Here is a 16,244-nt window from a genome sequence, read left to right on the forward strand (position 1 = left end):
ACCTTGGCCTCAGTGTTTCTGGCAGGGCGTCGTCCCAATTGATACCTTGGTGACACATTTCCTGCAGGATCCTTTTTTTCTGTGAAGTACATGATGGTTGCAACAGTAGATAAGATGCCTCGACGTGTTGCTGGTTGGCCCTTTAATGTGTTGTCAAATCTGAAACAGTATTCATTGATTGTTTCTGGGTTTTACAGTCCTATTCAGTTCAATTCAATTCAAGTCAGTTTATTTTGTACAGTACTTTTAACAATGTATATTGTCTCAAAGCAGCTTTACACAATTATAGAAACAGTATAAAAATGATAACGTTTTATCCCTAATGAGCAAGCCTGAGGCAACATTTAAAGGGAAAAGTCCTTGTGGTGATATGAGAAAGAAATCTTTAGAGGAACCAGACTCAGAAGGGAACCCATTCTCATTTGGGTAACACTGGACAGTAACTAATGTAATTATAAATAATGTCCTTTTTACAAAATCTTACATATCCTTCTAGAACCCTACTTCACAACTGTAACTATCCCAGCTATAAAATACTAGTGATTTGTTTGTTTGTGAAGCTACTTTGGGACAAGATTCTTGATGCTAATGGCAAAACAGATAAAATCAAAGGGCAGGGAGGCTAGAATATGCAACTATTCAAAAAAAAACAGGTTAAAAACCAGGAGCAAAGACGTACAACTGAATAAAAATGCTTGCTTTCACCAGTAGTTATTGCCAAATATTAGCTAATAAAGTAGTGTAGTGTGACTAATAAATCGCAAGTATTTTATAGCTTTATAGACACAACATTTGAGGTATACCAGAATATTAAAGACCAAACTGATTCAACGCTTTCGGAAATATCAATTTCATTTTAGTGCCACACTGATACCATCTTTGGAACAAGCTTAGTGACACCTTTATTTTAGTATCGATCCACAACTGACCAAACCACTCATTAGAATAGCCATGGTCTCTAAAATAGTACATTTTCACCTTGCAATGAGCTGATGTTTTCAGCATGCATTTGTAGTTATCCAGTAATTGGAGTTTTCACACAAATCCTTTCCCAAACTGATATCAGTAGGAGAGAGTGTCTCAGAGAAAATATAATACTGCAATTAATACCTTGCGACTACTGTATGTGGCTACTGAAAAGAATGAAATTCAATACTGTACATTATTAATGAATGGAAATTCAAATTACAATATAAGTCCGGACCATTTATTTTCCTCATCTTCAGTTCTCTTGATGTAGATCACTGATACCTCAGATTCCTTCTGATTGTCTTCTGATGTTATTGTCCACTCGGCTTATGATTACACATATTGTGCCTTTCTGAGATGCTTTTAAGTTACCATAGACTTCAGCTTCAACCAGTCTGACCATTCTTCTCTAAATATTGTCCTCAACAAGACATTTCTAATTAAATACCAGATCAGTACTTTCTGAAGTATTAAAACTAGTCCACATATTTAAACCACGCCCAAGTCACTAAGATCACATTTTCCCTATTTTGATGCTTGATGTAAACATTAACTGAAGCTCTTCACCTGTATCTGTGTAATTTGTTGAATTGTTAAATACTATTTCTACTCTCTAGTCTTGTCCTGTAAACATTCTGTGCCCTCTCAAGGTTTATGAAAAGCCTCCAACTTGCCTAGGGCCGGATCTTCCCCACAGCACTGTCTGGTTAGCCTCCACTTAGGGCACTTCATAAGAATGCATTATCATTCTTAATGAATAGACTACATTTTTTCGACCAGCAGGGAAAACAATGATGTATAATAGTAGTAGAATGGTTGCCCTTAGACTGGGTTAGGTTCAGCTGATTGCTATATTAAATAAGTAATTGTGTGCACATCCCACCTTCTGGCAGGTGCAGGACAAAAGAAACTGCTAAAGTGAAAAAAATGTAATGTCCGCAACACTGTTTATAACTCCCATATTTATTAATTTATTAAAAAGCAGCAACGTTTCGACCCTACTGGGTCTTCTTCAGGCAAATGGAACACATTTGTTAAAAGGGGATATATAGGCCTTACAATCAACTGACCCACCCTTTAATTTCAATTAGCTTGATTGGGTCTATACAAGCCTATTAGCCCCACCCTTTACTCAATTAAGAGAACACTTTCATAGAAAAACACGACAATGGAAGAAACAGCTCCAAACATGCACTCTCTCACTCATTTTCTACCACTTATCCGAACTAACTCGGGTCACAGGGAGCCTGTGCCTGTGCATCTCAGATGTCATTGGGCATCAAGGCAGGATACACCCTGGATGGAGTGCCAACCCATCGCAGGGCACACACACACACTCATTCACTCACACAATCACACACTATGGACAATTTTCCAGAGATGCCAATCAACCTACCATGGATGTCTTTGGACCGGGGGAGGAAACCGGAGTACCCGGAGGAAACCCCCCGAGGCACGGGGAGAACATGCAAACTCCACACACACAAGGCGGAGGCTGGCAGGTCGTCTGCCAGTTGTTGATTCACCACAGTGCCGGGGGATGGTGTCGTGTAATTGGTGATGGCTTTCAGACCTTTCCACACTGAAGCTGAGTCATTAGAGGAAAACTGAGTCCGTAGCTTTTCAGAATAATTCCTCTTTACCACTCTGATCTCCTTTTCCAGTGTGTATTTGGCCTGTTTATACAAGACTCTATCCCCATTCCTGTGAGCATCCACTTTAGCCTGACGGAGCTGGCTGAGTTTTGCAGTGAACCATGGCTTATCATTGTTATAAGTTAAGTGAGTCCTGGTGGGAATGCACAAATCCTCACAAAAACTGATGTATGATGTTACAGTCTCTGTGAGCTCATCCAGGTCGGTGGCAGCATCTTCTCAGTCCAATCCGTGAGAGAGAAACAGGCTTGTAAATCCTGCTCCGCTTCCTCAGTCCATCATTTTACAGTCCTTAATACAGGTTTAGCTGATTTCAGTTTCTGCCTGTAGGTCAGTATCAGATGAACTAAGCAGTGATCAGAGAGTCCTAGAGCTGCCCGTGGGACAGAGTGATATGCAACCTTTATTGTTGTGAAACAGTGATCCAGTGTGTTACTGTCTCTGGTGGGACATGTAACATGCTGTCTGTATTTTGGCAGTTCACGTGTGAGAATTGCTTTATTAAAGTCCCCAAGAATTATTAGTACAGAGTCCGGATGTTGTTGTTCACTCTCTGTGATACTATCAGCGAGTGCCTGTAGTGTCGAGCTCATGTGCTCTTGCGGTGGAATGTAAACACTGACCAGAATGAACGAGCAAAACTCCCGCGGCGAAAAGAACGGTTTGCAGTTAATGAAGAGTGTTTCAAGATCTGGACAGCACATCTTCTTTAACACAGTTACATCAGAACACCACCTTTCATTGATGTAAAAACACGTCCCGCCACCGCGCGATTTCCCCGCTGATTCCGTGTTACGGTCCGCTCTAAAGAGCTGAAAGCCCGGGAGACTTTATGCGCTGTCCGGAAGAGTTGTTCAGCCAGGTTTCCGTGAAGCAGAGAGCAGCAGAGTTAGAAAAATCCTTATTTTTCCGGGTGAGCAGAAGGAGTTCGTCCGTTTTGTTAGGAAGAGAGCGGAGATTTGCCAAATGAATGCTAGGCAATGGTGTTCTTAGACCGCGCTGTCTGAGCTTCACTACAAACATTGGCACATTATTGATTCGGACCCTAAACTAATCAGAATATTCCCTGAAAAACCGAAGCTTATTTTTAAGCATGCCCCTATCTTAAAAGTCCTCCTGGTTAAAAATGATATACAGTACATCCGCAATACACAACGTCTTTTCTTAGTATGCCAGATGGTAACTATAGATGTGGCAGTTGTGCCCAGTGCTCGTATACCCATAAGTGCAAAAACTTTAATCATCCACACACTGGCAAGACATTATCTATTCGTGGTGTTATCACATGTAGCACCACACATGTTATTTATTTAATTCGCTGCCCGTGTTGCTTAGCATATGTGGGTAAAACAACAAGAGCATTTCGGACTAGAATTAGTGAGCACAGAAGTACTATTAGAACAGGGGATGAACGTAGTCCTGTTGCTGCTCATTTTAAACTAGCAGGGCATAATGTCAGTGCCCTTAGATATATCGGGGTGGAGCGAGTCAATAAACCATTTTGGATTCACTATTTAAAAACAATGTCTCCCCATGGTCTTAATGAAGTGTTTGATATACTGTAAAGCCATTCTTATAAGGAGTGGGGATATGTATATGTATATGTATGTGTATGTGTATAAGTATGTGTGTATATATATATATATATATATATATATATATATATATATATATATATATATATATATATATATATATATACGTATATATATATATATATATATATATATATATATATATATATATATATATATATATTTGTGGGAAATTGTCTTTCTTTGCTGACTATTTTTCGGTGGTCTTTTGTGCATACTGTATGTGGGGTATATCCCATTTTAATGTGGGGTATATCCCATTTTAACAAATGTGTTCCATTTGCCTGAAGAAGACCCAGTAGGGTCGAAACGTTGCTGCTTTTTAATAAATTAATAAATATGGGAGTTATAAACAGTGTTGCGGACATTACATTTTTTTTTTCACTTCAGCTGATTGCTATGCCAAGAGTGAGTGGTGGACTAGAAGATTGGCCTGGACATTGGTCCTTCCTGAAACTTCATGTATAGTACAGCTATATATAATACAGGTCCATTGGGATATTATGCAGGATAAACAATGTTGTCATATTGCACAGGTAACATTTTAAAGTGCCGTTAGCAGGAGCATTAGTGAGCCTCAAAGCAGATGTGAGAATATGGATAGACTTAGTCACGGTTAACATTTGGTCTGGTTAAAAGGGGTTCGTGTCTCACTTTTTTGTTTTCTGGTTTATTCTTGGAAACAGTAGCCGACAGTTTCTATGTTGGCTTAATCAGTGATGTGGCACACAAGATGTGTTTGCACTCATTTGGTTGAAATGTCAACATGGCTCTGGCAGCAGGGGGCAAGAGAAGCTCTCCAGGAGGCAAGCCAGATGGAGCTACTGATCAGGGGGTTTAGATTTTTATCTGCTCCAACGATAGGTCTTGGCTGCATGATCTTTTTTCTTTGTCTCTTTTTCTTTTTGTGTCTTCCTCGGCTTATTTGCTGTTAGTTACAAACTATCAATGCACAGGGCACTTACTTCCCATTTTGTCTGACTCTCTCTTCTCTCCATTTTATTTTATTGTTTATTTTGCTCCTTTTTGGACTGCCAGCAAGGGCGTCGATTTGGGTAGGGACGGTAGGGACATGTCCCTACCAATATCCAGGGAACCCTCAATTGTCCCTAGCAATAATTCGACCAAGCATATATATATATTTATACATAAGCACTGATGTCCGTCGGTGTCTTTGCTTTTTACTTTTCATTTAACATTTATCCAGGCATCATTAAATAAGATGAAAAATATTTTACAACGGCGTTCTGTAAAAAATACTTGTGGAACACAAACGGTTACCAGATTTACCCCCTGCAATGAATCCCGCCTCTGTAACTCACTTCTCTAAAAGGATTGGCCTTTGCCTGTCCCACGTCGCTGTTTGATTGGCTTTGTCTTTCTGAGGTACACTGCAGCTATATTCTGTTGTATGAAGCAATATGCAACGTGATTATGCAGGCTACCGGTATGTGAGTAAGAAAGTATTCTTTCTTTTGCACAGTTTTATGCACAAAATACGGGGAATGTTGTGTCACACATCGATTCAGAGGCAGTGTTTTTCACAGTGCATTACAATCCCATATTAACCGGATGAGTTGCAAATGTAAACATTAGTGTGTATGAATTTGTGTATATCTATAACAGTCACTTAAATAATGAATTATCAGACAGACAATCAAAATCACTCAGACCACTGTGTCCAACCAGGTGGACAGAGCGAGGAAAAGCAATCAAAGCAGTGCTGTCTCAGTATGAGTGTTTTATCAAGCTTGGAGGAGATGGCATGAAATGGATCTAACACCGCTGTGAGGCCAAATGGACTGTGAGAGAGGTTTGAAAAGGGTGAAACTGTGCTTGGACTCTTTCTGGCATTAGAAGTAATTGAGGAATTGGAGGGTCTGAACAAGTCTCTGCAAAAACAGACTGAAACTGTTGCAGGAATGAGAAGTGCAATAGAGTGCATCAAGTCCACTTTACAATAGTGATGGGAAGTTCGGTTCTTTTCCACGAACCGGTTCTTTCGGACAGTTCGATTTAATGAACCAGTTCAAAAATCCAGTTCACCAGTTCTTTTAAGTCCTGACGTAATGATGTCATTCACAATGATGTAATGACGCAAATTCCATCATCCCGCTGCCGGCAGATATTAATACAATCAGTTTAACACATTCGAAAAGTTCTTTGTAATCATAACTTTAGTTGAATACGTTTCTTACATTTAAGCTTTGCAACTAAAACACCCAGTACAGGCATTGATGTGCAAACATGGATGTTTTACGTGTCTTAAAGACATAAAGTTAATAAACTAATCTTCATCAACTTACAAAAAGCAGCATATAAAAATACAGACTAACCTGCACAAAAGTCAATAGTAAAATTAACTGACATTGAGTGAACAGTTGTTTTTTTTTATAAAAATGTTTAATAGCCTATTGTTGTAAACTTTTTCCAGAGAAGACCAGGAGACTTGGATATCCTTGTGCAGTAGTCTTTATTGTAGATACACGATGAAACGAGTCTGCAAGTCAGAGCGTACTGGCACGGGCGCTGCAGTCATCAAGTCTGACTTAAAGTTGTAATACATCGTAAATATACACATTTTAGGGGGCAGTCCCATCAGATAGAGACAAATCACTCAGGTGACAATCAAAGCATGAAAGGATGTAACAGCCCCCACACCAGATCCTGGAATTTCACCCTTAATCCCATTAACATAACAGTCTATCTCAGATCTTCAATAAAATGGCCACCTTAAACAATGGGACAAATGGTGCAAAGAGACAGATGATACCCTGAGTTACCTTGCCCCTTTCCTTTGATATTTATGAGATACAGGAACCACAAGGCTAATGTGAAGTTTGAATTTAACTATCATTGTAACTTGATTGGGCTTCTATATTATCCACAGTAATATGCTGGAACTAAAATGAAATAAACCAATGACTTAAAAATTATTTTCCCACAATTCCCCCTTTGAGAGTTTTAATAACTCTCATAAAAGATTCAATTCAATAATAGTAATAATCAAATAAAACCAAAAAAGAAAAATTCAAGTCATGCTCAGCTTTCTATTTACAAAATTTCTCTCGCCTGAGTATGTTAACATAGAGCCAGTATTCTTGCAACTTTGAGTTGCAGGCAAAAACTTACTTCCCGTTTTGGTGTCCTTTGATGTGGTTAAGGGTAATAGTTCTTTTTGGTTAGTGCACTTACTTCCTTTCTAGAGGGAACAGGAATTTTCTGTATACAGCACTGCATAAGACAGAAAATTAAATAGAACAGAAAGAAAAATGACAGTAACAGAACTGCTATATCCTTAATCCATAACCATGAATCTCCAAAAATGTTTGTGAACCAAGAGGAATTCACTGTAGTCATATTGTGAAGTTTCATTGACAAGTCCCTTATGTCTTTTTGCATTCTGCTTAGGTTACTGGTTGGGTCAACCAAGCCAGTGCAGCATTCAGGACCAATAATAGTACAAGCTCCCCCTTGTGCAGCAAGGATATAGTCTAATGCCACTCTGTTCTGTAGAATCATGATCTTATGCGATGCCAGTGTATTGGAGATGTTACCAATGGCGAGGGCTGTATCATTTGCTAGCTTCTGCACTTCATTTGATAGGCTCCTCACTTGGTCTAGAGCCTGCATAACTCCGTAGCTTGGGATTAATGCTCCAAGAGTTCTTGACCACCAGGTTTGGGCACATGTAAGGCCTGGAATACAGTCATCTTTCCAACTGACAGAAGGGGGTAATCCCCATAACTGTGGGTAGTTTCCATTAGCAATATCTGGGAGTTGACTTTGTTTGGCCCCTAAATACTCCCTAATGGCTGGAAGAGCATAGACTAAGGTACACCGTCCATTAAACTGGGCCGGCAACTCGCTATAAATTGATGTTCCACATAGCCAATATGTGCCTACTGGGGAGGGAATTTTGCACCACATATTAATAGACAGCAATTTAAACCATGATTTAGTTTGTAAAATACATGGTTCTATGTTGTTATTTTTTCGTCTTGTAGATGATAATACAGCCCTCACCTCATACATAAAGTCACAAGCAGCACGAGGAATTTCTCCCAAACTTGGTGAGTTTGAGGGATATGCTTCAACACACCAGTGAAATGAAAAGGGTAAAAGCAAATCAGTCATTATGGGTGATGTTGATGTCATATTGCATAGCTGCATGCCTGGAGTACAGCACTGCACAGCTGAAGGTACTGTGATATTGTGGCATGTGCTTCTGTTGAACCTACTACTGTCTGTGCATAATAGCGAGCAGGTGTCACAATCAGAAATGGGGTGTGCTACCCAGGGAATTCCTGCCTCTACAGATGGAGGATGAGGCATGCATACATCTTTCCCAGCAAACAAAGCATTTCTGGACATAGTCATCAACGCCGTAAATATGTTGGTTCTGGATTCCAAAGCTTCTGCAGTGTTTATCATAGTCACCAGGATGACAAAGCTGTACATGGTAGCTAGATATAAGATATCCAGTTTGTCGTTCAGGTGAATGAGGTCAGGAAGAATTGTGGTTGTCTGCCAGTCCTGAGGAATTGTTCTGCAGATGTCTCCAGAGGTCAGTGTGTTTGGTGCTTCTGTTGCCTTGGTTGTTGCCGGGATTTCCAGTTCTTGTATCTGTAACACACACAAAACAAAAGAAGGAGAGAGAGAGAGACAGGAGAGCAGGATTTCTATACTAAAGTTTATATTCAGGATATATGTGATCGTATAGTTTTTTTTTTTGTTTGTTTGTTTGTTTGTTTGTTTACTTGCCCTAAGCTGTAGTATGATGACACCTAAGGACCAGTAAGGTGGGGATAAACTAATACAAAGGGGAATTCTATGAGGAAGTCTTCACCACCGGGTTGACCCCCGAGGCCTATTGCCTTCGGTTCCTCCCTGGGCTCCTCACTGGTCTGTGTGTCCTAGTCTATCCCTGCAGGTGGTGGAACGACTTTACAGTGTGATACATGAGTCCAAGTTCTTTTTCCTTCACACAGTACTGCAGCATCAGTGACTACTAATACTTGGTATGGTCCCTGCCACCTAGGTTCTAAGGGTTTGCTTTTGAATGTTTGTATCATTACCCATTGTCCTGGAATGATAGCATGCCCACCCTCAGGTGGGGGTTGCCATCAAGCTTCGACTCTGTCTTTGGCCATCTTCACTGCCTTTGTGAGATTTTCACAGTAAGATATTAATGTGTCTGAGGCAATGTGTACATCAGCATGTCTGAGATCAATGGCACCTGGCATTGACATGGGGCGCCCTGTGATAATCTCATGTGAACTTAATCCCACAGACCGATGGGGGACGCTCTCATGCTACATAATACTGCTGGCAGCGCCTCAACCCATGGTACACCCTCCTGATGCATTTTTCTGAGCCTTGTCTTCATTGTCTGGTTTGCTCTTTCCACTTGACCTGAAGCTTGTGGCCTATATGGACAATGAAGGTTCCACTTAATTTTAAGCATTCTGGCAACTTCCTTTACTACTTCTCCGGTAAAATGCGTACCTTGATCTGAGTCAATTGAATCAGGCAAACCCCATCTAGGGATAAAATCATTGATCAGACATTTGGCTGTGTGCGAGGCAGTGGCTCGTCCTGTAGGATAGGCCTCTATCCATCTAGAGAATTTATCTACAATTACCAAGACATCAGTCTTTCCCTTACATGGGGGCATTGAGATGTAATCTACCTGTAAGTGTCGAAAAGGCCCTGGTGGAGCTGGGGTATGTGCTGCTGCTGTGACAGTTGATGGAATGTTATTATTCTGTTGGCATATGACACAACGTTTGGCTATCTCTGTTGCTATTCCTCTAAAAGCCGGATTCCACCACTGATTTGAAAAACGGTGGATCATTGCTGCTGAACTAATGTGACCTAAGTTATGTAGCTGCTGGGCCAAATATGGCAGAAGCGATTCGGGTGCCACATATTTCCCCCCTTTGGTCCAGCAGCCTGATGAATCAACTACAGCTCCCTTATCTAACCATTTCCATGCTTCATACAGTGGAACATCTTTGTACAGCTCAGTAAGGGACTCTGGAGGCTTAATAACATCGGTTGTTGTCATACCCGCACACACTTGCACCATACTATATGAACAGGCTTTTTTTGCGGCTATGTCTGCAAGAGCATTACCCTGAGATTCTGCCGTGTCAGGTTTAAGATGTGCTTTGACCTTCATCACTGCTAACTGTTTTGGAAGATTCATGGCAAACATTAGATCTCTCACTAATTCAGCATGTTTAATAGGGGACCCCGATGATGTTAGGAACTGACGACTCTGCCATATTACACCAAAATCATGAATAACACCAAAAGCGTATCTAGAGTCTGTGTAAATGTTCGCAGTTGAACCTGATGCCAGTGTACATGCTCTCGTTAATGCAATTAGTTCTGCTGCTTGTGCCGAGAGGTGATCTGGGAGACGTCCAGAAGCTACTACATCGGATACAGATGTCACTGCATATCCTGCTCGCCTATTCCCTTCAATGACTTGAGCTGAACCGTCAACAAACAATTCAAAATCAGCATTATTTAGTGGGGTCTCTGCAATAGCACTTGAAGATGAGTGCGTAAGAATAACACAGTCATGAGTCACTTCTTCATCCTCTAAAGAAACATCAGTCATTGCAGACATCATACACGAGGATGGGTTAGTGACAGGGGCACGCTGCAAAACAACGTTCGGGGCTGTGAGTGTAGTTAACCAATTTCCCCACCGGGAGGAGGTGATGGAGGTGATTTTAGCTTGATTCATGAGTGCAGATACTGAATGTGGGCACCTGACTGTTATTGTTTGCCTAACACTACGTTTGTACAGGCCTGAATGGCAAGGTGAACTGACTGCACTGCTCTTAAACATGGCCCCATGCCCTGGGCAACTATGTCTAGCTTACCAGAATAATAATGCACTGGACGTAGAATACCACCATGATCTTGCATAAGGCATGCTGTCATGAAGCCCAATTGTTCATGCACATGCAACACAAAAGGAAGATCAGGTTGGGCAATGCCTAATGCTGGTGCTTGGCATAATGCCTCTTTCAGGTGACGGAATGCTTTAAGGTGCTGTTCTTTGAGATCTATAGAATCTGAGTCTTTGACAGGTCCCTTTAACAAATCATAGAGCGGTTGGGCAAGCAAGGCATAATCTTCTATCCATGGTCTACAATATCCAGCTGTGCCTAGAAATGAGCGGAGTGCTTTGACAGTAGACGGTGGGCATATTTTCTTTACAGCAGCTGCCCTGTCTTCAGTTATGGCTCTAACCCCTGCTCCAATGGTCTGTAGGTTCTTTGGATAGAGTGACACTCACCAAATCAAAGTTGAGTTGGAAAAAATCTGAGGATTCTGGAGCTTGAAGTTTTGAAGAAGTTTAGTGAGATGAGAAGCTCTATCCGGGTCACGGCACCATCTGTTGTAAACTTTTTCCAGAGAAGACCAGGAGACTTGGATATCCTTGTGCAGTAGTCTTTATTGTAGATACACGATGAAACGAGTCTGCAAGTCAGAGCGTACTGGCACGGGCGCTGCAGTCATCAAGTCTGACTTAAAGTTGTAATACATCGTAAATATACACATTTTAGGGGGCAGTCCCATCAGATAGAGACAAATCACTCAGGTGACAATCAAAGCATGAAAGGATGTAACAGCCCCCACACCAGATCCTGGAATTTCACCCTTAATCCCATTAACATAACAGTCTTTCTCAGATCTTCAATCAAATGGCCACCTTAAACAATGGGACAAATGGTGCAAAGAGACAGATGATACCCTGAGTTACCTTGCCCCTTTCCTTTGATATTTATGAGATACAGGAACCACAAGGCTAATGTGAAGTTTGAATTTAACTATCATTGTAACTTGATTGGGCTTCTATATTATCCACAGTAATATGCTGGAACTAAAATGAAATAAACCAATGACTTAAAAATTATTTTCCCACACTATGACTAGTTACTATGCATATCCCAATATGTATAATTTCTTCTGAAGGTTCACGCATGCGCAGTATCAACAGCTAATCGGTTCTCAGTATGTCGGACGCGTCCGAAACAAACAATTCTCAGTTCAGTGTACTGATGATTCCCTGTATCAACAGCTCATTGGTTCTCGGACGCGTCCGAAACAAACAGTTCTCAGTTCAGTGTACTGATGATTCGCTGTATCAACAGCTCATTGGTTCTCGGACGCGTCCGAAACAAACAGTTCTCAGTTCAGTGTACTGATGATTCGCTGTATCAGTTCAGTTATTCAAGCATGCGAAGTATCAACAGCTCATTGGTTCTCGGACGCGTCCGAAACAAACAGTTCTCAGTTCAGTGTACTGATGATTCGCTGTATCAGTTCAGTTATTCAAGCATGCGAAGTATCAACAGCTCACTGGTTCTCAGACGCGTCCGAAACAAAGTTCTCAGTTCAGTGTACTGATGATTCACTGTATCAACAGCTCATTGGTTCTCGGATGTGTCCGGAAAACAAACAGTTCTCAGTTCAGTGTACTGATGATTCGCTGTATCAGAACAGTTATTCAAGCATGTGCAGTATCAACAGCTCATCAGTTCTCAGACACATCTGAAACAAACAATTCTCATTTCAGTGTACTGATGATTCGCTGTATCAGTTCATCGGTTCTCGGACGAGTCCGAAACAAGCAGTTCTCAGTTCTGTACTGATGAATCGGTTCAGTAATTCTTGCATGCCCAGTATCAAAAGCTTGAGCTCACAGTTCTCTCAGCACAACGTGTCTCAGTTTAGTGTACAGGAGTTACATATACTCCGGGACTAGTTTATTTAGAGTCGGACCGACTGTCAGGCATGACTGAAAGTGAGTAACTTTAGTAACTTGTAGATCAGCGCTGACTCAAGACACGAAATGTTTAGAACGAATCAGTCCGATTTGGTGAACCGGTTCATCCAGTTCACTAAAAAGAACTGGTTCAAAAGAATGATTTGTTCACAAACTGGCCATCACTACTTTACAAGCCAAAAGAAATGAGGAATGTTTTCAGGAGGTTTTTAGTAAAGCAGCCACAATGGTTGACTCTCTTGGAATTACATCCATTCAGATTCCTCACCAAAGACATCCACCAAGGCGATAGAATGGTGGGGCAAGCCAGCACACTGTCATGTCACCGGTGGTGCATTACAGAACAGAGTTCTATAAAATGCTAGATAGTGTTGATGTTCAGCTTAGGGACAGGTTCAGTCAACCAGATCTAGATGTTCTGCAGAAGTTAGATTAAACTCTACTGACTGGAGAAGTGAGTGACATTGTTGATCAGTATCCAGAACTGAACAGAGACAATCTAAAAGTCCAGCTAGCCATGTTTCGCTCTAGAAACACTTTTAGATCTAGTACTGAAGTGGCTAATATTCTAAGAGGAATGTCAGTTGAATTGAGAGGCCTGTTTGATCAAGTTGAAAACCTTGTCAGGCTGCTTCTAGTCTCCGAAGACTAAAAACATGGCTCAGAACAACAATGACACAAGTGAGACTAAACAGTATTGCTGTTTGCCATGTCCACCAGTACAAACTGGACAAAATCGATGTGAAACAAATATGCAAGGAGTTTATTTCTGGTAATGACAGACGTAGACATGTGTTTGGCTTGTTGAAATAGCAAGTTACAGTACAGTACACACTAAGCTCTCAGTTTTTATGATGTGGCTAGTTACCAATTATATAGTATATATAAATATATATTGTTGTTTGATTCACAAAATTAAGTAATTAATACCTTGTATTCTGTAATGTAATGTGTTGTTGTTTTTCTGGAGCAGATCTGGAGGAAATCTGCTTGTTCAGTTTTTTTTTTTTCTTGCCCTGCTAGAATTCTTATTGGCATCGTAAAAAATAAAATAGACCTATTGTATATCTGTTGTTTTTGACCTGTATAACCTTAATAAATGAAGTTATGGCACAAAAAATACTTAAAAAAAAAATATTTTAATTATTGTTCAAGACGAGTAAAAAGCGATAAGCTTTTATACTTTTTTTATTACGGCTTTGCAGACCAATTTTATTTATGTGTCGGAACTTAGAGCCCGTCTCCAAGTCGGCACATATCAGGGTGAATTATACTGATATACTTTATAATGCTTTTATACTATATAATTGTTACTTAAACTTAATTTACTGATAGCACTAACATTAATACGAATTAAAACAATGGGAAAACACCTCAGACCTGGATGAGAATGAGCAAACTTCTTTATTGTGGTCAATCAGCTAACAATTCTCTAAGAGAAATTGCCAATTTGAAAGTAACAAAAGAAATCCCAAAAACCCAAAAGAAAAAGCATCTTCATGAAGAGCATCGGCATGCAAAAACAAAAACCCTCAGGACGGTCCTGCAAAGTGACGGTTTTTTTTACACATACCCCTTTGGCGCCAAATATTCTCCACTATATATACGCTTCCAAGCGCCTCCTTATTGGTTCCCCTCCTCACAGGCCCGTTTTCATATCACCTTATCATTATGTCACCTTATTTACTGGAATCATCTCATATGTTTTTGTAACGTCCTGTTCCTTACAATCCCCTTGTTTTTCCTTCACCTTTCGCCCATATGCCCATTTATGGATTTTCCTCCCCTTAGTTCCCCGGGGCCCAGGTCCGGGAGCCCAGGCCTGTGACCCTGGGTCTTCTTCGTTCGACATAACAATTATGTCTAAACAACAATTTTTGTTATTGAAAAGTGTGCTCAAAAAAGAGCTTCACTCCCTGGTCAAAGTTACATTTGCCTCTCAGTTTTTCCATGCCAGATGTCCTGAAGATTAATCCTTCATTCAACTACAATGGGTAAGTTTCTCCTTTGCTATTTTCTTCTATACATGATTTTTAATAATTATAAGTCACTATATGAGTCTGATTTATGTCAAAAGTTATTATGTTAAAAGAAAGCTCTTATCTATTTGTCATCTTATATTGTCACTATTGCTAAACTCTTGCTAAACTCTTGCTAAACTCTTGCTGCTATACTGTTGTCATTATTGTTAAGCTATTGCTGCTATAATGTTACTTGTGTACAAAAAAACCAATGGAGTTCTTTGATGACTCCCCTAATCTGCTAACTGCTTGAATTTTGATATGATCTCATGTTATGATCTCAGCCTTGTTTACACTTATCTCAAGCTCCCGTTCCTCTATCTCCTCTAACTCCCCTTATCTCTCCTCAGATCCTTCGCGTCAGCCAGCTCATCCTGGTCGCCCCATCATGTCCTCACCTCACCATCCTCGTCCGTCTCCCTACCCAAGGCCAGTGCCCGCTGATGTTATGGCGAGCTATCGCCGCTTCCAGCTACTTCATATCACCCATGAGCTCATTACGTGTCTGGAACAGTTCTATTCTATGGCCCTGAGTCCCCTGTTTACACTCTTTCCTCTCCTGTCTGCTGAGTTACTATAATAAAGAGTGCCTCTTTTATTCACCCTCTGACTTCTGGTTGATAATATATAATATAATAATAATATAATATAATAATATAAATATATTCTCTTAAGGCCCCAGGATTTTTCACAACATATGTCCCCACCAATTTCAAAATCAAACTTACGCCCTTGACTGCCAGGTATGTTCAAACTTACTACAATTCCCGGTGGCATCCTAAAGTGTGTGGTTTATTGGCAAATAGAGCTTTTCAAATGTTTTTTACCTCAACTGCTCTTGTAAAATGGACCTGTCTTTTCTCTCCTCATGCTTCTTGTAGGTTGAGCTTCAGAAGATTAAGAAGCAGGCTCAAGAGACCAAGCAGGTTATGGACAAACAGAAGTCGGAAGAGCAAAAGCTGCTGAAAATCATAGCAGATGCTGAAGCTGAGAAAGTGCAGCAGAAGAAAGAACTGGATCAGGTAAAGCAGAAAAAAGGGATGTGTGGGTGTGTATTTAGGTGAAGGTTTTGCTTCAGTAGCCTCCCATTTGCCATGCTATAACTATGCCAAGTTCCCCAGGAAAAAAGATTCGAGTTTGGGTGCATTCCAAACTTATTAAAAGTACCGTCTGTATGTGAGGCCACAGTTTT

The 16,244-nt window shown here is 40.5% G+C and overlaps 2 protein-coding genes across 2 annotated transcripts in view; both read left to right on the top strand.

Annotated features, from left to right (window-relative positions):
* The window catches only part of LOC132843573 (histone H2AX-like), a 264,980-nt gene that overhangs the window by 113,237 nt on the left and 135,499 nt on the right, over window positions 1-16,244 (top strand). The window lies entirely within an intron of this gene.
* LOC132842104 (cilia- and flagella-associated protein 58-like) overlaps window positions 1-16,244 on the top strand; it is a 139,584-nt gene that overhangs the window by 71,824 nt on the left and 51,516 nt on the right. The window contains exon 12 of the mRNA XM_060864776.1: window positions 15,934-16,074. Within this exon, the coding sequence (XP_060720759.1) occupies window positions 15,934-16,074 (141 nt within the window). The remainder of the gene's footprint in view (window positions 1-15,933; window positions 16,075-16,244) is intronic.

The sequence above is a fragment of the Tachysurus vachellii genome, chromosome 3, assembly GCF_030014155.1.
Source record: "Tachysurus vachellii isolate PV-2020 chromosome 3, HZAU_Pvac_v1, whole genome shotgun sequence".
Lineage (NCBI taxonomy): Eukaryota > Metazoa > Chordata > Actinopteri > Siluriformes > Bagridae > Tachysurus > Tachysurus vachellii.